The sequence below is a fragment of the Peromyscus maniculatus genome, chromosome 1 (genome assembly GCF_049852395.1).
Source record: "Peromyscus maniculatus bairdii isolate BWxNUB_F1_BW_parent chromosome 1, HU_Pman_BW_mat_3.1, whole genome shotgun sequence".
Lineage (NCBI taxonomy): Eukaryota > Metazoa > Chordata > Mammalia > Rodentia > Cricetidae > Peromyscus > Peromyscus maniculatus.
In genome coordinates, this window is record NC_134852.1 from 146,128,895 (window position 1) to 146,154,324 (window position 25,430).

Here is a 25,430-nt window from a genome sequence, read left to right on the forward strand (position 1 = left end):
TTCCTTGTTTTCTACATTCTCTGGGGCGAATCTTCCCTCCCCTTCTATGAACAAAGTGGTCCCTTGGGCAAAGATTGTCTTGGATAATTACAGGTCTGACTTCATTTTTCTAGGGTTACAAAGAAAAGAACAAATTCATAGCTGCTCAAGGTAAGCAAGCTTTCGAGTTAGTTCATGTCTGCGCCGTATTTTTAGAAAGTCATTCAAATCTCTAACTGCCAACAATACCAGAGATTCACCGTGTCCGACACCCATGCTGTGTGCCCCTCTGGGACTTCACGGCACACACAAGGGGCCTCTGGTTGCCCTTCTGCCCCCCTGAGACTCAGTAGGTAACTTTGACTTCCTTCAGCTGACTGAGCTCCCAAAGGCTCCTACTTTGCGGGGAGGACAGGATGGAGGAGCTTTTAGATGAAGGCCATGGCCACCATGGCTCAGCCACAAACTCATGACCTTACCCTTGGACCTAGACCCATCCTGTGCTTAGAGAACCTTCTAGTCTTCCAGAGGCTGCCTTTCCAGGTTCAGCGACTTCCCAGGGGTCAGTGAAGCTAAACTAGACTTCCCCTCCCCCTCCTCGACGGCCAGATTCCCTAGAAATAGAAGCACTCCTTACACACAGGGGACCGTGCCCTCCGTTAATGAGAGAAAAATCTGTCAAACGTTGGTGGAAATGTAAAAAAGGTCTGCATTTCTGTCGTTAGCTCCAGCTTGCCGAGGAAGGATTTCATCTCCCACTCCCTCCTCCTGAGCATAGAACTCTTAGCCTGAGGATCGCCAAATAGTTGTTATACCTGTAAGCACTGGGTCAAATCCAAACAGGAAGGGGACAAAGGGCAGAGGAGTTTCTTCTTCCTGATCTCTCTCTCCCTCTCCTTCCCTTCCCCCTTCTCACACACACACACACACACACACACACACACACACACACACACACACACTCATTCACTCACACATATTTGCATTCCAATTCATCTGAAGGGCCCTGTGACTCTAAGGGACTCTGTGGTGGCTCCCAGCTACTATGACAAGCAAAGCAGAGATGGCCCTCAAATGTCCTCCTGTCCCCCCACCCCCATTTTTGTTTTTTGTTTTGTTTTGTTTTTGTTTTTGTTTTTGCTTGTGAGTCAACATAGCCACCCAGATTCTGCCTGCTACACAGCAAGCTTCCAGGTTGCAGGGCCTGTCTTGTGTCTGGGGAAGGTGTGAGCCTTCTAAGACTGAATTCATGGGGTGAGCTTAGATGGCTCCTTCACGCTGACCCTCCCCTCTGACACAGGCCCTAAACAGGAGACAGTGAATGACTTCTGGAGGATGGTCTGGGAGCAGAAGTCAGCCACCATTGTCATGCTGACTAATCTGAAGGAGAGGAAGGAGGTAAGTTCCCCTGTTCTGACCCCCCCCCCCATAGCCTTTCCGTGTGGCCTGGCACTCACCAGGGAGGCCCTGACCACTTCTTCTACCTGGACACCTCTCTTCTATTAGTGGGGGGCAAACAGCACCCAGACCTTCCAGCACCCTATCTTGAAGTCAGTTCTCCACACTTCTATACCTCACTGTCCTGCTCTAACATAAGGAATCATAGTTCCCTTCTTTGTATGAAGATCGTCTCGGGCACTCAGAGCTCGAATCCCACTGGAGAGGAACAAACTTTAGAGTGGAAGGTATTGGTGTGTTTTGCATGTGGTGAACCTGGCTGCCAACGAATGCCATTGCACAGGCCTTTCCTAGACTAGAGAAATGGTTGCCAACAACAGGCACATGGAAGGCGTGCCTGTACACCTGAATTTAAAGCATCAGCTAGGAACGAGAGGTACAGCTGCCTTGTCTCCTATCAAACAGACCCTGAGTCTCCATCCCCAGTGCCAGGAACTGGCTCAGATGTAGGCTGGAGGGAGATTTGAAGCCCTGACAGACCTGTTGTTGGCACAGAACTCTTTTTTCCAAGTGAAAGGGGAATTGGAAGCCTGAGGGGTGCTTCCTTAGGTGGGGAGACCCAGCTAGTAGACTGTGCTTCTAGCATGTTCCAGCATGAAGGCCCAGCTTGGCAGAAGGCATCTGCCTGCTGGGCCGCCACACAAGGCCCTCTGCATGGGTGGCACTAGCCTGGTCCTCATGGTACCCCACGTGCTGAGGACATGGGCAGGGCCTACAGGGTTTGGGTAGAACACCCAGTCTTGGAGGGAACAGGAGACAAAGATTGGACTGATAGACAGAATAGGCCCAGAGTGCTCCTGTCCCCAGGGCACCTGACTGGTGGGCTCCGTGCGCAGCAGCACGGGGGGGGGGGGGGGGGGGGGGGGGCCTCCAGTGTCCATTTCTGATTTTCTCAGCATCAGGGAGAAAACAGTGGGAACAGAGTGGGGACGGCTGCTTCTTACTTACTTCATGACTCCTACCCTTGTTGTCCTCTGTTGCCAATGGAAAGAGCCACAGGAGGGAAACAGAGCTCTCACCATAGATATCCTGCCCTGTGAGGAGGGATCCCCCTCCTGTAGACAGGGAGACTGACCCTCGCATCTCTGTGACCCACTGCCCACAGAGACCAGGTCTTCCAAGGACTGCTTCTCCAAAAGGTCACCACTGTAGCCCTAAGCAGAGGCAGAGGACCTCTGTCCCCCTGTGCCCTGGGTGGTGCCATCCGTCTCAATCTCCCCTCGAACCTCCTGCTATGTTTTTCTGGCCTTGTGACTCAGGGCTGCCCTGCTGGTTCTCTCATTTTCCACTACCTCAGATGGAGTCGTTTCTCAAGAGAGTTCCTTTTCCTTGGTGGCTTTCACTGTGGTCTCCACAATGTCCTCATCCTGGGCAGTACGTTGCAAAACCCAACTGGCATCTTGTGACCTGAGGGAGGCCTGAGGGTAGGGCAGCCAAGAGTTCCCTGGGGCCTGAGACCCCTGTTCCTATCATTACAGGAACCTTTCTGGGAAGAATTGCTTGAGAACCCCAGGGGGACCAAGACTTACCCAAACCAGACCTTTAAGTGTCGCTACAGGCCACATTCAATGCCCTGTGACTATAGGCCAGCTTAGGTCAGGACACACAGAGAGGTAATGTTTGTCTCATAGTGTTAACAAGGATGCTGGTCTCCATGGTGCCAGGCATCTTTTTAGGAGCCTGATGATCCTAGAGAAGAGGCCAGTTTGCTGTGCCATTCACTGGCATTTCTCGGACAAGCTGTGAGGTGCCTGGAGACTTGCTAAGTTTTAGAGATTTCTCCAAGGAAGATTGTGCAGTTCTTTCCCCTCTGCTGTGGTCCCCACATTCTGTGCTAACTCATAGCTGACTGCCTGAGAGATTCTAGGGCTTGTCTCAGGTAAAGAACTGCCTCTGTGGCCAGGAGCACCTCATAGGTTCCCACGTTAGTGTGACTTCATGAGTGGCATGCAGGGTGGCCACCATGAGTGGCCTGACCAGAAGGAAACAGTGCTGGGCCCCAGGGAAATGCCCAGTGAGGGCATTCTGGAGTATGGGGCTCACTCCAGCTGGAGGGTTGTTGGGGTCAGGCTCCCTAGCTCTGAAGGGACCAAGTTTAGCATGGACAGGCGTGGCTGGAGTAACAGGGTGTGAGGGATAAGGGAGTGAGCAAATGAGATGTTACTTGTCCAACCCAAAACACTCTGCTTGGGCCACCACAGCCACATTTGTCAACTGTGAGGCCTCACTTTCCTCCTTTATGAAAGACACACCCTTGCCAGGTAATCCTCCCAGCTCCTGGGGAGCTGACTGCTGACCTGGGTAACTTGACAGTGTGCAGATCGTGGGAGGCCTTGTGTTGGACTGTCTTGATTCTTTTCCTTCCATTGCTCCTCACAGGAGAAGTGTTACCAGTACTGGCCGGACCAGGGCTGCTGGACCTATGGGAACATCCGGGTGTGTGTGGAGGATTGCGTGGTTCTGGTGGACTACACCATCCGCAAGTTCTGCATCCATCCGGTACACATGAATGTCTCATGTTGGCTTCTCAGGAGCTAGGTTGGGGGGCTTTACAGTGTGAAGAACTGTCCCGCCTTGCCCTGTCCCCCGGCATGGCAGGAACTCCCACCGAGGCTGTGGCTGCAGGGTTGGGGCGTGGGACAGAATGGGGCAGAGTTAGTGAGTGATCAAGGACCTGATCTGCAGAGTGCTGGGCACTTTGACTCCCAGCAACTGTCATGGGCCTCCCTAGGAGGTAGGTGAGCCAACTGGAGAGGTAGGGGATTCAGTGGGGGGGGGGGGGTTCCCACTGCACCAAGCAGGCACTGTGCACTAAGCTCTACCCAGTGTCCAGTATGACGTCTTTTACACCCTAGCATTGTGAGACAAGATTGTTTGTCTGTCTGTTTATTTGTTTGAGACGGGGTCTCACTATATGGTCCAGGCTAGCCTAGAACTCTGTACATAGAGCACACTGGCTTCAGACTTACAGAGACCCATCTGCCTTTGCCTCCCAAGTGATGGGGTTAAAGATGTGACCAACCATGTCCCGTGACAGGAGTGTTTTATAATGGTGTCAAAATTATGTTCAGAATCTCCTCCATGTTTTTCATGCTTGTTTCAAGACAGCCTTCAATAAAAATGCTTGTAAACAAAGGCAGATGAGATGAAGACTTCAGGGATAGGCCATTTTATCAGGAATCAAATGTAGAGCAATGGTGTGATTAGGTTGCAATATCTGAACAGAAGTTTCTACAAGCCACTGCAGACGGTTTTGAAAGGATACTTGGAGGTGTGGCTCAGTGATAGAGTATGTACCTAGCATGCTGTGAGCCATCTCAAAATTATTATCCCTTGCTGACCTCTTTTCTAGATACACAGAGTACACATGTATGCAAGTGTACATGCGCACAGCACACACACACACACACACACACACACACACACACACACACACAGAGTTCTAAACACACTGGTATTGTCTTCTTCCACCATCAGGGTCAGGAGAACCATGCTTCAAAGGCTTGGAGAATCTATGAGGGAGGGTCTGGACCTTCATCTTTTCTTCCCACACTGACTCTATGAGACTTAAAGAATACGCTAATGTATAAGAAAAAAATTTTAATTTAAAAAAATAATAAAAATTAAAATAAAAAAAGAATATGCTAGTGATGACTCAGCTCCCCAGGAGTGAGGTGGGACTGTCCAGACAGAGCAGGGAGACCCACCTCAGAGCTGGAATATCTGAACATTGGGACCAGCTTTTGGGATGCGGGGCTACTGGGATTCTGGCCTGGGAATAAGCATCTGTGGGAATCCTTTGCCATCCAAGAGCTGCGCATGCTCACATCTGGTACGGCGCCCCTGTGTTCCAGGGTTCTCTGTGTTTGTGGACACTGACCTGGCATGAGCCTCAGCCGTCCTTCAGAAGGAGAGGCTGAGTGGTCGGGGTAAGGGAGCGCCACCCCTCACTTCTTCCTTATCCCTTGCAGCAACTCCCCGACAGCTGCAAAGCCCCACGACTGGTCTCCCAGCTACACTTCACCAGCTGGCCTGACTTTGGGGTACCTTTCACCCCCATCGGAATGCTGAAGTTCCTGAAGAAAGTGAAGACGCTCAACCCCTCACATGCTGGGCCCATTGTGGTCCACTGCAGGTATGTCAGGGAGGGGCGGGACCTTTGCAGGCAGTCACAGTGGGGTGGCTAGTGGGGCAGTGGTGAGTGAGCAGAGTGGTGAGTGAGCAGAGTGGTGAGTGAGCAGAGTGGTGAGTGAGCAGAGCAAGGGCTGGTGAACATTGCGTTTCCCAGCAGCTACCCCACTTGGTCGCTGGAACACATGCCCTGCCCCAGTGATGTCTGAATAGAACCCCAATATATAAACCTTTTCAAAGCTGACAGGCTCAGGTTGGTGGCCGGCATGGGAGCTCTAGGCAGGTCCACGGCCTTGTCCTCTGTACTACCTGATACCCCAAAAATCACTCGGTTCCCATACCAGGTCACAGCCACAGTGGTAACAAAAAGACAGTGTTTGGGGGTAGGAGTAATAAACAATACACACACACACACACACACACACACACACACACACACACACACACACACACACACACCTTCAGTGTCGCTGGTCCTGAGCTAAATTACTGGGGCTGCAGTGCCCTCTGGTGGCCTTGCACAGATTTGCTCCTTATTCTCCCAAGTTGTACCTTACTTAATTTTGCCCTAGGCTGTGTCCTTTGTCCCCAGGTTCAGGCATCTTCCCAGGCTTGTTATTTACTTCAGGGGAATGTGACTCACGAGGTGGCATCTTTCTCCTCCCTGAAGCGCGGGCGTGGGCCGGACAGGCACTTTCATTGTGATCGACGCCATGATGGACATGATACACTCAGAACAGAAGGTGGATGTCTTTGAGTTTGTGTCTAGAATCCGCAATCAGCGCCCTCAGATGGTCCAGACGGATGTGAGTGGCACCTCTTCCTGCTCTGGCTTAGGCATCGTAGAGCACTCAGGTGCCTTTCCCCCACTCCAAAGGCCCATTAAAAAAAAAAATTTTTTTTACTGTGTTTTTGTTATTGTTTTGATTTTGTTTTTACAGTACCAGGTATTGCACCCCGATGTGTCATGTGAGTTCACTCTACCACTGAGCTGTATTCTCAGCCATTTTTTTACTCCCTGAGACTTGAACTTACTGAGCTGCCCAGCCTGGCCTCAACCTGGCTTGCGATCTTCAGCTCTCAGCTTCTTGAATAACTGGGATTTTAAACCTGCACCCCCAGGCCCAGCTTATAGGCTTGGTTTTGACAGGCAGGTGGCCACAGGCTATGAGCATGCCCAGTGTCAGACTTGATGTCCCTCCCACTCTGTCATTACCTCCCACGGAGTCTCAAAGACCCGTGACTCTGATCCTTAGTATGTTCACATGCCACGGGGGCGGTTCTGAGCGGCTGGTATAGCCCCTGGGTCCCCCAGGGAGGAAGTGGCCATTACTGTCCTCTTATTTTACCCTAGACGACCAGTGTACATGATCATTAATGGGCTCCTGCCCTTTAACGTTCTCTTACCAGCGGAAGAAGGGAGCACTCTTTGGGCCGAGGGCAGACTTGAGCCGCACTCCCTGTCTCCCTGCAGGTACAGTACACGTTCATCTACCAAGCCTTGCTGGAGTATTACCTCTATGGGGACACAGAGCTGGATGTGTCCTCCCTGGAGAGACACCTGCAGACGCTACACAGCACAGCCACCCATTTTGACAAGATCGGGCTGGAGGAAGAGTTCAGGGTGAGTCCTTGCCCAGCAGCGGCGGCGGTGGCAGTGGCGGCGGGTGGCTGAGGAGCCAGGGAAAATGGCCTCTTGTGATCAGAGAGTTAGGAGATGGGTGTCAGGCTGTGGGCTTCTGGGGAAGAATGACAGTATAAGCTACACGTGGGATTCCTTAGTGCCCCAATGTCAAGGCCGCTTATGGAGATGGAGACCACCTTCTGAGCAGGTCCCCTGCCTCAGGTCTGTCTGTCATCCTCTGCTCTAACTACATTCCTTGGCTGCAGAAACTGACCAACGTGCGAATCATGAAGGAGAATATGAGGACTGGCAACCTGCCTGCCAACATGAAGAAGGCCCGTGTCATCCAGATCATTCCATGTAAGCCAGTGGGCATGTAGGCCTCAGGCCCTGAACCACCCACCTTTGAACATCATGCTAGGGAGCAAGTGCCTCTGTGTCCAGCGCAAGGAAGAAATGACCCTCCCGGGGCACTCTGGGAACTCTCCACAGACCCGTGAGGGTCTCAGGTGCCTAGAACGTGGCTCAAAGGCAAGACACTTGAGCTTTATAGGGAGGGTCCACTAAGAAGCTCACCTCAGATATGACCTGGTGCCTCACTAGTGCTTTCTAGAGCTTGGGGACGCCTCCCCCCTTACACAGGTGAGAGTAATCACCATGGCCAAGAACACGCACTTGTCAAAGGACTACATCAGACCAAAAATGAATTCAGCTAAGTCCTTCAAGGGAAAAAAAACTTGCCTTGGGGACTGCATAACACTGACGTGGGGTAGAGTTAACTCTGGCCTGCCATTGAGGGTCGGGTTGATTGAGGCAAAGACCCATAGTAGGGACCCATGGAGGGACTCACATCTCCCCCGCCCCCCCCCCCCCGCCCCCACGAGGTGGGGAACGAAGAGAAATGTGGGCAAACACAACTAGACAAGCATGTGGGAAGCACTGGCTTGAGGAGAAGGCATTTGACGTCACGCAATGTTTCCTCGTGCCCTCCGTGGAGCAGCAGCTCGCCACCATTGAATGACTGTAAACAGGCCTTCTCATCATGGCTGCCTCTTCTCCAGAAGCAGAGACTTCCAAGAGACTAGGCAATCCACTCCCATCCCCTGGCCTCCATCCCTTGGTTCTCTGTGGCCTCAGTGTGTCCCCTGCCAGGCCCAGCTCCTATCTGGTTACCCTCCCTTTGTTCCTAGATGCAGTATTTTTAATGCTCCTGTTTGGGGACATATTTCACTGATTCATGAAAAATGAAAATGACCACCTTTAATCCCAGCACTCGGGAGGCAGAGGCAGGCGGATCTCTGTGAGTTCCAGGCCAGCCTGGGCTACCAAGTGAGTTCCAGGAAAGGTGCAAAGCTACACAGAGAAACCCTGTCTCGGAAAAAAAAAAAATGAAAATGACAATTGGGTTGCTTTCAGAGCTTCCCTGAACCACTTTATGAACCTATTCAATAATGGAAACGTCCCTAAGAGTTGACTTTATTGATAGTCTTGGTCTGTGCCTTAGTTTCCTTTCCTGTTGCTATGATGGAATGCCCTAACAAAAGCAACCTAAAATAGAGTTTAGTCTGGTTCATAGTTCCAGGGTACAGTCCATCCTGGTGGGGAAGTCAAGGCAGAGGGAACTTGGAGCATCTGCTCACATGACATCCGCAGTCAGGAAGCTGAGAGCAATGAGCACATGCTGCAGCTCATCCCACTTCCTCCATCTGACACGGTCTAGGAGTCCCTGGCCAGAGAATGACTCTGCCCACAAGTAACATGGGTCTTCACATCAGTTAATGTAACCAAGGTAACCCCCACAGTTGGCCCCAGGCCCATCTCCTCGCCAGCCTAGATCTTGCCAAGCTGACTATTAACCTTGACCATCATAGTCTATAAGGCAGGGTGGTATCTACACTAACAAAGGGAATCCTACTTTGCAGATGACTTCAATCGGGTAATCCTCTCCATGAAAAGAGGGCAAGAATACACAGACTATATCAACGCGTCCTTCATTGATGTATGTATTGCAGCCCCGTGTGTGTGTGTGTGTGTGTGTGTGTGTGTGTGTGTGTGTGTGTGTTGCAACATGTGACTCCCTCCTGTAGAAACATGTGCTCTTGAGTGTGAGCATTGCTCTACACACAGTAAGAGGTATCAGCACACTATTTTCTTGGCAGAATTACTTGTTTTTAAAATAATAAACTGTGAGTCAAATGTGGTGGTCCACACTTGTAATCCCAAGACTTGAGGATTAGAGATAGGAATATCAGGAACTCAAAGCTAGCCGCGGCTACATGGGGATTTTGAGACCAGCTTGTACTATATGAGACCCTGCTTCAAATTTTCAAAATAAGGGAAAGATGCCTTATTAGATCGGAACACCTGCTGCTCTTGCAGAGGGCCTGGTTTGGTTTACTGTACCCACATAGTGGCTCATAACCACTGGAACTCCAGATTTCAGAGAGTTGAAGCTCTCTTTTGGTCTCCACAGGCACCAGGCATGTACATGATACACATACCTACGTGTAGACAAACACCCATGCACATAAAATTAAAAAGCAATAAATCTTTAAACGATATGGTACTCCAAATCTATTGGCGGAATGAATACTCACGACAACGGAGCTTTGGAATTGGGGCCTAGTCTCACTGCTGACAAATTGGCTGTTTCCACGCGACCTTGGATGGATAGCTTCTCCACATTTGCATAGGTGTGACACCATAGATGGACATGGGCAGCACGTGTGTGGGCTCTTGAGTGATGTCTGTGACTTGAACCCACATAGACTGGGTGATTATTTATCTAGGGACACAGCTGGGGCCCGTCTCCATGCACAGTGGAGTTGGAAGAGAAAGAGACAAGAAAGAGCCTTGTGGCCAACAGTCTATTGGCTCTTCTGTCCGCACTTGAGGGGACAGATGGAGGTCCTGAGACTAGAAGCCCTGCTCTAGCTCCACACCAAGGCCCCCTGCGCCACCACAATGGGAATCTAGCTATGACACACAAAAGCCCTTTAAGAGCAAGGCCACTGAATGCTGGTAACCTAGAGCCTCTGATAGCCCTTAGAGATAACCTCAGCTACTGAGGGCAAGATATCTACAGCACCCTGATGAAGTGGCAGTTCCTGCTTCATGGGTGTATCCGTGGGCTGGGGCATGTGCCTGTGACAGCAAGCCTTCTGTTCAGGCCATGGAATGTTGGAGTTGCTAACATCAGCCTAGGGCTGTCCTGTGTGTCTGTGGAGGTGGTAGCTCTGGAGACAGGTAGCTCACCCCTAACCTCTGCTTCCCTCAAGGGCTACAGGCAGAAGGACTACTTCATGGCCACACAGGGGCCTCTGGCTCACACAGTTGAGGACTTCTGGAGGATGGTGTGGGAGTGGAAATCACACACGATCGTCATGCTGACCGAGGTGCAAGAGCGGGAGCAGGTGAGCAGGCCATCTGTGCACTGGATGTATGTGAGGGAGGTAGCTAATGGTATGATGCCTCAGCAATGTGGATGGAGTCTGTGAACACATGGGTGAGATCAAGCCAGGAGGACTGGGGAGAGAGGGAGGGAGGGAGGGAGGGAGGGGGAGGGAGGGAGGAAGGGGGGAGGGAGGGAGGAAAGCTGGGATGACTGAGATCTTACTTCATCTTTGCTTTTAATGGGTGGAAGGGTGGTTAGCCATAAACAGCCTTGGCCTTCCATATCCTTACACTTGCCTTGCTTGATGTGCCGCTACTTTTTTAAATGTCAAGGTCACAGCCTGTGAATGCAAAAGGCATTTACTTACTGTCGGCGAGACATAAAGGCAGACATTGATCTATGCCCCTGGTTGTTGTCCTAATGAAGTTAGATGACTTTGGCATTTCCATTTTCCCAGAGACCCACCTGTGGCCTGATAATGTCACAAACCCCGAAAAATAGGCTTTATTAGCACCGAGCGCCTCTCTGAGTGTTATCCCAAGACATGGCCGTGACCTGAATCTATGCTTTGATTTCTTTGCTTTAAAAAACAAACTTGGGGCTGGAGAGATGGCTCATTGGTTAAGAGCATTGGCAGCTCTTCCAGAGGTCCAGAGTTCAATGTTCAATTCCTAGCAACCACGTGATGGCTCACAGCCATCTATAATGGGATCTGATGCCCTCTTCTGGCATGTGGTATATATGCAGATAGAGTACCATATACATAAAATAAATAAATCATTTTAAAAAATTTAAAAGACAAACAAGAAAAAACTGTACTGAGCTATGCTTTCACTCAGAAAGAAATCCATCTTTTTAAGGAAACAGCTTGTTAGGGTTTAATGTGTTCATAGTGTTGAGCAAAGATACCTTCTGTCAAACTTCAAATCACAGTCACCATCTCAAAAAGCAACACTGTTCCATTAACAGTCACCCCTATCCCTCCCTGCCCCATCCCCAGACAGCACTGGTCAGTTTCCTGACTCTACTGACTTGCTTTTCTGAACGCTGCTGTAAATGCAGTCACACAGAGGGGGCTGTTTCTGGAGTGAGTCCTCATCTACCATCATGGCATCAAAGCTCGTTCATTGCTAGCATAAATCTGGACTTCATTCTTTTCTAACTATTTAACATACATGAACAACGTATCTCCATCATGTCTTCCCAGACTCCCTTCCCTCTTCCCTCAGGTACCCCCAGCAAGTCCCCCTCTCCTCTCCTTTCCTTTTTCTTGTAACCCACCAAGTCCCAATTAATGCTGCCTATTGGAATGCAGACTGGTTTTGTCAGCTTGCTCGTGAGTGGGTCTTGAGCCAGGAACTACAGCTGCAGTGAGTTCATGAAAGGAATTTCACACACCCCTCCCCATTCCTGGCCCTTAAATTCTTTCTACTCCAGCTTCTGCGATGTTTCTTCCCTGAGCCTCGATGAGTCCAGGATTGGGGCAGAGTTGATATAGATGTCCTGCGTAAGGCTGAGCGCTCAGTGCAGACTTCGCTGACAATATTCCGTCTTGGGAATGGTGATGCAACTTGCATTTCCCTGTTCACTCGTTGATGGATACCTGTGCTGTTTCCACTTTGGGGCTGTTGGGATACTGCTGCTGTGGCCGTTTGTGTTCAAGTTTTTGTGCAGGAATAACTTTTGTGTTTCTCATCCACATACCTACGAGTGAAATCACTTCCTTATAATATAACTTCATATCATAAACTTTGACCATTCAATATTTTCAAGATTTTTTTTTTAAACTATGTTCTGGGGGTGGGGACGGGGAGGCACGCATGTGAGTGCAGGTACACACGAAGACCCAGAAGAGGGAGTCAGATCCCCTAGAGCTGCAGTTATAGGCAATGGTGCATTGCCTCATAGGGATGCTGAGAACCTTCTGGTCCTCTGAAAAAAAGCAGTACCTGCTCTTAGCCTCTGACCTCATCCCCATTTACATTCCCAATCTCAGTGTCTCAGTGTTCAAGGGCTCTATTTGTCCACATTCTTGACAACACTGGTGTTTTGTCCTCCTGATTAAAGCTATCCCGGTGGATATAGCATTTGTTTTGTTAGGGGGCATGAAATCAGCTGGACAAAGTAGCCAAACCTGTAATCCCAGCACCGGGAAGTGGCAGAGGAGGCTTAGAGAATTTCTCTTATCCTCTGCTACAAGGGAAATTCAAGGACAAGCAACAACCCCCCCCCAGGGGGGGCACTTTTAAATCATATGTATTCATGCCTAAAGAAACAGTTACTTTATTCTGCTTGTGCTGCAACTTTATATAAAGAATTCCATTGTGTGTAATCTTCTGAGACTTGATTTTTCTAAACAGAGTGGTGACTCTGCTGTTCTCCTATGCTTATGTCTGTGACTGGGACTCAGCCACTATTTCCTTGTATTCTGCTACAAACATATATCCTGCATCCACTTATTCAGCTTCTGTGGGATGTTCTGTATGTCCTGTGGGAGCCCGTTCTCAGGTTCCTCATGGCTTTACCCAGCAGGTCTGCATAGTAGATGATTAGGACCACGGACCTCAGTGCAGGTGTCTGAGATGGTCTGCACTTGGCCGTGCTGTTGGATGGTCTGTATGGCAAGTTGCTCTGATTGGTCAATAAATAAAACACTGATTGGCCCATGGCTAGGCAGGAAGTATAGGTGGGACTAACAGAGAGGAGAAAAGAAAGAACAGGAAGGCAGAAAGAGTCACTGCCAGCTGCTGCCAGGACAAGCAGCATATGAAGATGCCGGTAAGCCACAAGCCACGTGGCAAGGTATAGATTTATAGAAATGGATTAATTTAAGCTATAAGAACAGTTAGCAAGAAGCCTGCCACGGCCATACAGTTTGTAAGCAATATAAGTCTCTGTGTTTACTTGCTTGGGTCTGAGCGGCTGTGGGACTGGCAGGTGACAAAGATTTGTCCTGACTGTGGGCACGGCAGGAAAACTCTAGCTACATTCAGCCCTTCTTATATCCTTGACAGTGGGCCCAGTTCCATCCCGTTGCTTGATGATCAGTGATGACATGCTTCTTGCGCCAGTGGTTAGCAGGTGCCAGGTAGACAAAATGTCAGATTGCAGATTGTCCAAGAGTGAGAATTCCTGGTTGCTGTCCAAAGTGGTTTTTAAAGTGACTATCAGTGATGAATGAGACATATTCATTGGCATGGTTAGTGTTCTGAGAGTGCCCGGAGTTCTCTGGCACCCTGGTTTTTGCTAAGTGAATGTTAATTTAGCTTTTCATGGCTTTTGTTGGCATTTCTCTCATTTCTACAAGGTGGAGCATCACCTTACATATCTATGGATGTCTTCTTTCTTGTATAAAATACACCCCTTGCTTTTTTACCTCTGTTGTTATTTTTCTCACTGCTGTGATATAGCACCTGTAAAGAAAAAAAAAAAGCTTAAGGAAAGATGGGTTTATTTTGGCTGATGAATTGAAAGAAAATCCATCATGGCAGCTGGAGCACAAGGCATCTGGTCACATTGCATCTGCACTCAAGAAGCAGATAGATGGGCACATGTGATCCACTCACTTCCTCTTGTTCATTCATTCCAGACTCCAGCCCATGGAGTGATACCACCTACAGTCAATGTGTGTTTTCCTCTGTCAGATGAATCTCTCTGGAAACACCCTCACAAGAGGCTAGGTGTGTCTCCAAGGCAATTCTAAACCTCATCAAAGATTAAGCATCAAGCATCAAAGTCCCTGTTTTTCTACTGGGCTGTTTGCCTTCCTATTGCTTTAAGAGTTCTTTACATATGGCGGATGTTCCTCCTGTGCTGGCTTCACGAGGCAAGCATCTTGCTGCAGTCAACAGCCTCCCCTTTACTCTTTGCGTGATGGTTGTTGACGAAGCAAAGTGAACTTCATTGGAAGCTGATATCTCTGTCTTTTGCCTCAGGGATGGTACATTTTTTTATGCCTTCTTATTTAGTGAGACACAAAAAGTGTTCTTCAAAGTAAAAGAGTATTCCAGGTCAAGTTGAAATATAGGGTAGTGTTGTTTGTTTACTGGCCTGATTCTAGGAGAAGCTCCGGTGTTCATGTCAGCCTTGCACAGTAAGTCTGGGATTTCATCTTCCAGTTCCACTGTAGACAGACTTTCTTTGGGACCACCAGATCCCCAATAATGACACAGAGACTTATTATTAATTATGAAAGCTTGGCCTTAGTTTAGACCTCTTCCCAACTAGCTCTTATAACTTAAGTTAACCTGTTTCTATTAATCTACATTCTGTCAGGTGGCTCAGTTATCTCTTCTCTGTACTGTATGTCCAACTTCTTCAGTGTCTCGCTAGCGTCTCTCACAGGCCTAGATTTATCCTGAGTTCCTCTTTCTGCACAGAAGTCCCACCTATTCTTTCCTGCCTAGCTATTGGCCATTCAGCTCTTTATTAAACCAGTCACAGTGAAACATCTTCACACAGTGTAAACAAATATTCCACAACATTCCCACCCATTGAATAAATCTTCCTTTCTCCCATATATCAAAGTTCTGTATATCAGTGTCTTTCCAGACCCGTTCTATGCTCAAGGTCAACAGACATTAATGGGATTCATATCCATGTTCACATAAGATTTTCTGGTCACGTGAAATGGCCCAACATCAACACTACACCATAAGTGGCAACAACAAAACATTGTATTTTGTCCCCCTAGGATAAATGCTACCAGTATTGGCCAACAGAGGGTTCGGTGACTCATGGAGATATAACTATAGAAATAAAGAGCGACACCCTGTCTGAAGCCATCAGCATACGAGACTTCCTGGTTACTTTTAAACAGGTATTATTGCTGTGGTTCCCCCAAATTCTAGTGGACCTCAGGAAGCACCATCACTCTGTGCTCACTACTATATCAGGGTGGGCCCTGTACCTGTCACCATCCACCTGTTCCTAAGTCCCAGGGAACCATGAGGGGCCAGTGGAGCATCTAGTGGTAGGTATCCTATGAAATTCTGGCTTCTACGCCACCTGCCTCCTGCTGGAGGATGAGTCCGATGGTAAAGAGGTTAATTTACTGGACCTTGCTATCTCCGACTGCTTCTGGGGAGAGTGACCTCAGCTGGGGATGGAGGAACAATGGACCTGAAGGAAGAAGGTAGAGAGGCCTCTTGGGTCCCTTCTAGAACCTCTTGCTGCCCCTGTCCACACTGGACAATGAACCCTGACCACACAGTCTGGGCTGTCTGGCTCAGTGAGAGGTAGAAGAGTTCACAAGCTGGACTCAATTTTGAACTGAGACAATCAGTTCAGGAAAACTACACCTGTGCAAATATTTCTTCCCTCGGGGCCAGCAGTGGACTGCCTGAGCCACTGGGCTTGCCCCCAGCCCTTGATGGGAACTCAGAGCTTAACTTCCCAAGAAACGTGAGTCTTATCTTTGAGTGAAGCACAAGGCCCCTGAGAGGGCTGGGCAGAGCCTAGTGGGGTCTAGAAGGAAGCATAGTCATTGCTAGCCAGGCCCCTGGACTGCCTAGGTGGGGCTTTGAGACCCACAAGGACCCATGGGCAGGCAGGTAGATCCCTGGCAGGATGTGAGGCAGCTACCACTGAGACTTCTTTCCCATCGGTAGCCCCTGGCCCGCCAGGAAGAGCAGATCCGCATGGTGAGACAGTTCCATTTCCACGGCTGGCCTGAGGTTGGAATCCCAGCTGAGGGCAAAGGCATGATCGACCTCATTGCAGCCGTGCAGAAGCAGCAGCAGCAGACAGGCAACCACCCGATCACGGTGCACTGCAGGTGAGCTGCCCCTCCTCCACGGGTGCCCTGTCCTGGGAGGACAGCAAAAGTGGCCCAAGTGTTTCTAGAGACCCACTCACTCTGCAGCTAGGGGGAGCTGGATAGCTGCTTTCAGGGGATTGTTTCCCTAGACCGTGGGTCACCTTCCCTTTTATACACGCACACCTGACTCCACAGATGTGCACAAAAACCACTTCATTACACGTGCAGAATGCACATTCTAGGAGGAGTCAGCATGGGCACAGGGTCCTGTGTCCTGTAGAGGTTACACAAACTTGCCAGGAAAAGCCCTCAGATGCCCTTCTGGACTTCAGCTGGCCTGTGTGCACTCTGGCAGGCAGCTCTGGCTCAGGCTGCCCCACCATCATTGCCCACCCTCTCCCCTGGCTTGGAAAACATTCAATGCAGCTGACTGAAAGCACAGGATGGAATATGAGGACCCTATGAATAGCCCCACCCTGGTATCTGTGTGTGTATGATCATGAGGAACATAAATGTAACCCATGAAGGTCAGAGGTCAAGCCCAAGTCTCCTTCCTCAGGTGTGAATCACCTTCACTTGATTTTATAGTTGCTGATTGAGCGATGCTGGTTAGCCTGAGAGCCCGAGGGCGTGCCCAGCTTTTTTTATGGAGTATCTGGAGACTGAACTCAAGTCCTCAGGCTTGCACAGCAAGTACTTTTCTGGCTGAACCATCTCCCCAGACTCCAGGCTTGGATCTCTATAGTAAACATGCTCCACCACTCACATACCCATAGTCAGGCTCCAGGGACACCTTCCTGATGGCCCTAGCGACAGCAACTAGCCAGGCCTATGGCAAGCAACATATGGGGAAAATAATGTATGACTAGTCCATAGCTCCCTTGCCTCCCTGGCTGGGCAGGTCCTGACAACACTGTGCTACCTGCTGCAGTGATCTTTGCACACTTGCAAAGCCCTGGCAAGCAGCAGTTTAGGAGGCTTTTATTTGGGGGTGGTTCTCACTAGCTGCTGGAGCTGTGGTTGTTTCATTTTCTGAACATTTGACTCATACTTTAGGACACTCTTTATTTTCACCCATTACCCTATTCCTGGCATCCAAGAAGCCCCTGTTTAATGAGATGATGGATACTCTCCCTGTGTGGATAACCCACCTAGTGTACGCCATGCCTGGCCAGCAAGTGGTGCTCACAGTTCAGTTTTCAGTCCCAGGAGCCTATGCGCAGCTCCCTGAGAATGAATGAACTAGAAAGAAATAAGTGTCTCTTTGCTCTGCAATACTAGAGATAAATTCTGCAAGCCTGGGACAGCAGGTAGCAGCCATGGGGACCACAACAGTAGATCCTGAACGTCAGAGTAGGCCCATATTTGTGGAGATTCCAAGAGGTCCAAGGACAGCCATGCCCCGCCAGGGGGCACTAGAAAAGGCTGGCCTGGAGCCTCCTTTAGCCTCTCCTAGACCTATTCTGTGGGGCTTGGCTCATCAGGCCAAGCACCATCTTTAGGAGAGCCCTCTATTCCTACCAGATAATTTCTTATCATGTCATCCCTAAAACGTCACCTTTAGGTGTCAATGTTCCAGAATCCAGGCCTTGGCACTTGCCAGAAACTCTTCTTGTCACTGAAAGACAAAGTTTGCATTTCTAATGCATCCCGGGCAATGCTGAGCTGACAGCCAGGGGACCGTACTTTTTGTAAGCGCCACTTAAAAGCCTCTAAGCGGTCCCCATCCATGTCAGGTGCTGTCTGACTACTATGCTTAGGGAAGTAAGCAGCGTAAGCAGAGTTCCATTTGCTGGATCTTGCTGTATTAAGTATATAAGCGATCCTTGAAGCTGCAGTCAAGGGGCTTGGGAGAAGGCTCAGTCAATATAGTGTCTTGCTGTATGAACATGAGTCTTTACCCACCTAAAAAGCCTTCTGAGGTGGTGCACATCTGTGACCTTCAGTGTTAGTGAGGCACAGACACAAGTCAAACCTGGTGGCCTGGTGACCAGCCAGCCCAGCCAAGACAGTGAGCTTTAGGTTCAATGAAAGAGCACATCTAAAAAGAAGGTAGAAAGCTATAGGGTAAGACAACAAACATAGACCTCTGGCCTCTACATGTGCGCGCGCACACATACACACATACACACACACACACACATACACATTTACATGCATATGAACATACACAGCATCAAACACAAAGATGCAGTCAGATGCGGGTGCCTCTCAGTGACTGGTACTTCAGTTCTGCCCTGGCACGCGGGGGTGGGGTGGGGTGGTAAGCGCCCAGGTCTCTTCCCCATGTGTGTTCTCCTTGCTTTGCCTTCACTATGCACGTTCCCTCCACAGTGCGGGAGCAGGGCGGACAGGAACGTTCATAGCACTCAGCAACATTTTGGAACGAGTGAAAGCCGAGGGACTCCTAGATGTCTTTCAAGCTGTGAAGAGCTTAAGACTTCAGAGACCACACATGGTGCAAACCCTGGTAAGAATCTGAACGATCTGATGTTCCAGAAGAGTCGGGAATTGTTTCATGTGCTTGATGTAGGTTTCATTAAAGGAGTGCCCACTGTAGAGGAGGAGGAGGAGGAGGAGGGCTCATTTCCCAGAGTGACTAACCCAACTGCAGCCTTTCACAGTAAACCTCCCCCTCCCCGGCCCAGTCTTAGACTCAAGAGGAGGAGCTCATGCACAAATTTTATTTCCATTTAAAAACACTGTTACAGAGTTCAAAAGCAGCCCTGAAGTTCAAAGCCCTGATGCTTGTTACTTTCCGTGTTGCACTGTTGCGTTTAGTCTGTTTGCCTTTGGAAGGTCTCACTCAACCTCAAGGCCCCTCTGAGGGTCTTGCCTGGGGCGCGCGGGGGGGGGGGGGGGGGGGGGGGCGGGGAGTCTCCTAGCATCCAATTGCTCTACATATTCTCTTTCATTACCCCATGCACACTTCCTGGTTAGAGGAAGAGAGTCTGCACTGAATTCTGAAATGCTTCATGCTGAAGGAGCAAGTGCAGGTTTAAAGGCTGTTCTCCTTTGCCATTTCCCAGAGTCTCCTAATTAGGACTTCTCTCCCACCTGCTCATTCCCCACACTGACCACTCTTGGCAGGCACCCTGACCCATGCACAAAGATAGGTGGACTGTGGCGGTGATAATAGAAAGGCCCCACACAAACATTTAGTCTTGCAAATTCTAATGAAACGTATATTAATATAAAGCCATGTGATTTTCATTTACTTAGGTTATAAGTTAGGCACTGTGAACTTGATTTTTCAATGTTAAAACTGTGGTGTGGTTTTTCCCCCCCGCCCCCACCTCACAAATAGTTTTCATCCAGCTGTGGTGGCATGTACTTATATTCTCAACACTTGGGAGGTAGAGGCAGGAAGATCAAGAGTTTAAGGTCATCCTTGGCTACAGTGTGAGTTCAGGCTAGGCCAAGCAACATGAAACGCTGTCTCAAAACAACAAACATGTATCAAACACACACACACACACACACACACACGCACGCACGCACGCAGGCATGCACATACACACATATGCACACATACACACACACATATATGCACACATACACACTAACACGCACACACACGCACACATACACATACATATGCACACATACACATATGCACACATACACACTAACACATACACACACTCACATGCGCACACGCGCGCACACACACACACATACACGCACACATACACACATGCACACACATATATGCACACATACACACACTAAAACACACACACACACATACTTATTTACTGGCCTTGGGGAAAGGATAAAGCACTTGTCTTGAAAGCAAAAGGACCTGAGTTTCATTCCCCAGAACCCACAATAAATTAAAAAAAAAAAAAAAAAAAAAAGATGAGCACGATGGCATATGCTTGTAATCCCACAGCCAGGAAGCAGAGGAAGGCTCCCTGGGGCTCACAGGCAACCAGCCTAACCTACGTGGCAGCTTCTAGACTAGTGAGAGACCCTGTCTCAAAACCCCGGTGGGCAGCACACACGCATGCAAATACACACATATGCACACATACACACTAACACCGTGTTAGTTAGGACACTCAGGTTAACCTCTGGCCTCTGTGTGCAGGCAAACACATGTACCTATACACACACAAATACACACACACATGTGCACACATATACACAAAATATTTTCCATTGTCAATATGAAAAGTAGAGACATTTGCCTAAGACCTTTCTAAAAATACACTAGAATGAAACCGAAAATTGATGTTTTCCACAGAAAAACAGCTTAGTTTAGTACATTTCTTGTGCCTAGAAGCTGCTACATTATATAACAGAAGCTGATGTGTGGGAGGGAACCCCAGACTTTGGTGCATCAACAGACTGACTGACATCTTCTGATTGAATGTATCAAGCATGTGTGAAGCAGCTTACTAACACATTCTTGTTCTCTTTGCAGGAGCAATATGAATTCTGCTACAAAGTGGTACAAGACTTTATCGATATATTTTCTGATTATGCTAATTTCAAATGAAGATTCCTGCCTTAAAATAGTTTTTAATTTAATGGTCAGTATATTTTGTAAAAAAAAAAAAAATAATGTTAATTTATTTCCTAGTGGACATTAATATCCTTCCTAATTCCTTTGTATATATTTTGTTATGTTCTAAAGGCTACCTGCTGTAAGGTTATTAAATCTTAAATGCCCTTTTTAAAAGTTGGAATAATGTGTTAAGGTCAAATACTATCCGGGAAGATATATATTTCTGCTAATATCTGTCAGTATCTTAATTCTGTTAGATTCACATCATGTGATGTCACATGTCATGCATCTGTAAATGTAGCTCTTAATATGTCAAATGTGTCTGTGAAAGATGCTAACCATGAAGCCCCTTGTGGAGAAAACAGTTGAGGACTCAGAATCAGGACACATTTACTCTTTCTACCAGCTGTCATGCCCCCCCAGGGCATCAGGGTGTGGCAAACAGTATACACATGGGCTTTGGTCAAGTCCTGGGTCTCAGCCCTGTGGTTCATCTTTACATTTGAAAGATCAGAGAAGGAGTCAGGCATGGCAGTGCATACCTGTGTTTCCAGCACTTGAGGGGCTGAAACATGAGGACTGCCTTCAGGTCCAGTCCAGCGTGGGCTACAATAAGACTGTGTCAGAAAATACGTTAAAAAAAAAAAAAAAAATCAGAGATCTCGCAACCTGAATCTAGGTCTCAGACCCACAAGGGCAGATGGTGACTTTCCAGGGAATTTTTAAAGGCATTTATTTGTGAAAGGCTGTGCCCCTGTCACTGTAGACTTGATGAAAAGAGGTGCTGGTCCCAGGTCATCTATTCTTACAGGCCTCCAGTGTCCCCCACTAGCCATCAGAGCTGTTCCTGGGGAACCACTCACTGTCCATCTGCCTGTGTACCTGGTTCAGAATGCAGCCAACTCAATCCAATGGCCCTCCCACTGGCCCAGCTGCCTGTACTGATCTTAATTGAGTCTACAGGCTCAATGAAAAACTACTTCCTTCCCTTCCTCATTGAAATGAAGCATCTGACACACACACACACACACACACACACACACACACACACACACACACACACACGTAGAAATAGTAGGATGACCACAAGCTATTGCACTGTAAACCTTCTGACAGGCATTTTGGTATATCAGATTTTCTTTGTAAAAAGTTAAGATGGTTTGTAAGCAAAGAAACCTTAAAATCTAGATTTGTACAGTTTTTTAAACATCCCACTACTTGGTGTTTAATTTAAAAAAAAAATGGGAGTGAGAAAAAGCCTGATTTGAAGTCTAACTTACCTTTGAGTGGAAATGCTGCTGAAGCCTCTGAACCCAGGTGGCAGCGACTGTCACACTGCCAGAGAGGAGTTCGTTAGGGGAAGGATGGCGTGGGGAGAGGGTGAATGTAGAAACACTGACTTCAATATGATCTTCCTATGGCATTTAGGTACCTAGTAAATGAGCACAAAGCTTAAAAAAAAAAGACATCTGGTCTAGCTCACTGAAGGCTTTGAACATACAGTTTGGGTATTTTTTAAAGACATATGAAAATATAAAGGCCTTATTTGCCATCTCCATGGAGGACTGATCATGTCCGCCTATTGCACTGTGTGTCCTTGTTTGTTTATAATGTGTATGGGGACAACCCCAGGGTCGGTCACTGCCTCCTACGGGTGAACAAGTCACCAAGCTTCTCTCACATCCTACAGCCCTGAGTTCCATCCAGAGGCACAAGCTGGTGCCCAGCATGCAGGGTGAAAGAAGACAGTGGCTTCTGTCATCACCACCGACTGCACCCAGGGCTGGCTCTCTGCGCTGAGCGGGACCTCCCCTTCTCTAAGGGGAGTGGAGCACAGGCAGAGACACAAGATCGAGGGGCTTTCCTTGGCCAGTGGTTTCACTTGTCTCCATGTTAAACCACAAGCCCAATACCTTTCTTTGACTGAAGCAGGACAAAGGGAAGCTTTCACTCTGCACCCCAAGCCCACTGGAATGAAGGTGACCTCACACTGGCCCCACACCAAAGTTCAGCCATGCTCCTTGGCACTCCAACTTAGTTGCTCAGAATCCCAGGCATTTCTTGTATCAAGAAATGCCTTTAGGGTACACCTTTTCAGGATGTCTAGAAAAATATTCTATTTGTGCGTTTTTTCCTCACCTTGGGGCTGCCCAAGGTTCCCCTGCAGGAGCCCCACTTATTTCTAAACAGAAGCTGCCCTCCTGTGGGCACATTTGGGGCAGCACTTGTCTTTCTTTGGAAGGGCCAATCCCTCCAGTCTCTTGGCTAATGCCACAGCCAAATTCAGCTTCCCTAAGATACAGAGCCTTGGTATACAAGGGGCATCCTAAGTCGAGTCTCAGCATTTTCTGTGTGCCTGGCATGTCCTCCTTTCTTCAGTCAAAGGTCCAGTATACGCCAGTGAACAGCCCGGCACTGACAATGACCTTCTCATTTCTCTGTTGCATGCAGTTGTGTTCAAATGCCAAATAGCAATCAGAGCTGAGTGTTCTGATCAGGTGCGTTCCTTGGTCACTGTGTGACTTGCTTTACTCTCTCCATGTGCTAGATGAATGAGGAATGCACACCTGTGTTTTCCAAGGTATTTTTTATGTGTTTTTAAACTTTTTAAAATGAGCCTGATACCTGTGTTTCAGCATTTGGAGATATGGCCATGTTGTTGGGTTTTTTTCATGTGTATTTACTGATATATTTTCGTTTGTAACCAAGCCATGTTTAATTTATGTGCAATCTTTGTATGTATGTGTCATGGTTCCAACTTTCACATTTTCTTTGATTACATTTACCATTTGATCTTGCTCTGATTATAATGCCAGTGAATGTCACTGAATTCTTGGGACATGCGAACTGCAAGATCGAGAACATCCTGATGCAAGAATAAACCTCTGACCGCCAAGCTACAGCTTTGCTGCTTTCTTCACATTTCTGAACTTCGTTCTCCCGCCTGAAGTCCAAGTCCTATTAGACAAGGCATGCCTTGAGGGATGGGAATGTAGCTCCATGGTCAAGTCCATACTTAGCATGTGTAGCCCCAGCACCAAAGACATGCATTCAACAGTGACAATTTAGTCTTATTTTTAAATATATGTGTGTGTGTGTGTGTGTGTGTGTGTGTGTGTGTGTGTGTGTGTGTGTGTGTGTGCAGGTACATGAGTACATAGGTAAATGTATTTTAGCACAGTAACAGAAAAGTCACTAATACAGCAACTGGTACCTGGAACACATACTTTGGCTGTGACAGACCTAACTGTTAATTAGGGGAGGATTGGGGCTGGAAAAACCATTGAGTGCTCAGAGCTTAGGGAGCTGTTCTGTGGGAACTTGGATGATAACGCTAAGAGGTATGAACAATGGAGGCCGGGCTTGCCAAGTTTCGGAGGGAAGCAAAGACTATCTGGGCTGTTTGGATATTCTGAATTAAGATTATGTGGGTTCTGGTCAGCTGGGACTGAAGAATAAGCAATGATGGACAACAGTCCAGCACCACCAAATGAAACCTTTACTGGGACAATTGATGCTGGCTGGGGCTGAGAAATTAGCTGTGATTAAGAGATCAGAATCACTGAGGTGGAATCTTCTAGTATTCCTGGCCTACAGTTTCCCTGTTTGGGACATTGTGTGGAACCTAGCACTGAGACTTCAGTGTTCCAAATCTTCCTACCTTCTCCAGGGGGAAACCCCCAAGACACAGCTTGGAGGTATAGGTCCTCTGAAAATGATCCTAATTAGCTTGACTCCAAGCGCTTGCCAACGGCTAAAGGAGCTACATGTAGCATTCTATTCAGTTAATCCTCCTGACTGACCTGAGCTGGAATGCTGAGAACATCCTTCTATAGTCCAGAAAACTGTCTGTTAGAGCAAGGAAGACTTGCCCTAAGCCACATTGCAATGAGCAGGCAAGCCGGATTACACACTATTAAAACTAAATCGGTTTTAGTCAAGGGGCTGAAAATTGCATTTGGGAGGCTGATTCTCACCAGGTGCCTGGCTTCTGCTGCCAACCAAAGACCTGCCCCAACCTTGGACAGTGGCTGGAGTGCAGAGGCCTGGAAATTTTTCTGGCGCTAAGCTCAGCATGCCAAAGAATACTGATGAAGTACAGGTGTGCTCCAAGTTCCAGGCAGGGAAAACAGTACTTGGTTGGGGGAGGGGCAGGAGCAAATGACAGCAAAACAAGAGTCACACAGGCTCTAAAAGGCCAAAAAGTGGTGTCCCTTGGGAATCTCCCATCATGGTTTCTACTGGGAAACTGACATTGCTAGAGACTTCGAGACTGTAGCTCAACACTTGGGGAAGGGGAGGATATTTGTTTTCAACTACACAACTAACCATGAAAACCGGTATTTCTCAGAGGCTCCCACCAAGGGAAATGGAGGATGTGTTCCATTTGGGCTAGGATGGCTGGCTAGCAAGCCCCAGGGATTCACCTGACCCCACATCCCGATGATGGGGCTACTCTTACGTAGGTGCTGCTAATCTGCTCTTGCCTTCTTGCCTGCACAGCCGGTGCTTTACTAAGGCATCCCCCAAGTCCCGAATGAGCTTCTCTAATCCAGCACCTGTAGCCCTAAGG

The 25,430-nt window shown here is 48.4% G+C and overlaps 1 protein-coding gene across 5 annotated transcripts in view; it reads left to right on the top strand.

The window, feature by feature from the left end:
* Ptpre (protein tyrosine phosphatase receptor type E) overlaps positions 1–23,757 on the top strand; it is a 149,891-nt gene extending 126,134 nt beyond the window's left edge. For all 5 annotated transcript variants that reach the window (XM_006987566.4, XM_042285282.2, XM_042285278.2 and 2 more), the window contains 13 exons: positions 114–150; positions 1,280–1,377; positions 3,817–3,936; positions 5,409–5,572; positions 6,239–6,374; positions 7,043–7,192; positions 7,459–7,552; positions 9,115–9,191; positions 10,471–10,605; positions 15,280–15,405; positions 16,196–16,362; positions 18,679–18,814; positions 20,774–23,757. In XM_006987566.4, the coding sequence (XP_006987628.1) occupies positions 114–150; positions 1,280–1,377; positions 3,817–3,936; positions 5,409–5,572; positions 6,239–6,374; positions 7,043–7,192; positions 7,459–7,552; positions 9,115–9,191; positions 10,471–10,605; positions 15,280–15,405; positions 16,196–16,362; positions 18,679–18,814; positions 20,774–20,848 (1,515 nt within the window). In that variant the 3' untranslated portion in view covers positions 20,849–23,757. The remainder of the gene's footprint in view (positions 1–113; positions 151–1,279; positions 1,378–3,816; positions 3,937–5,408; positions 5,573–6,238; positions 6,375–7,042; positions 7,193–7,458; positions 7,553–9,114; positions 9,192–10,470; positions 10,606–15,279; positions 15,406–16,195; positions 16,363–18,678; positions 18,815–20,773) is intronic.
* Positions 23,758–25,430: the final 1,673 nt, after the last annotated feature.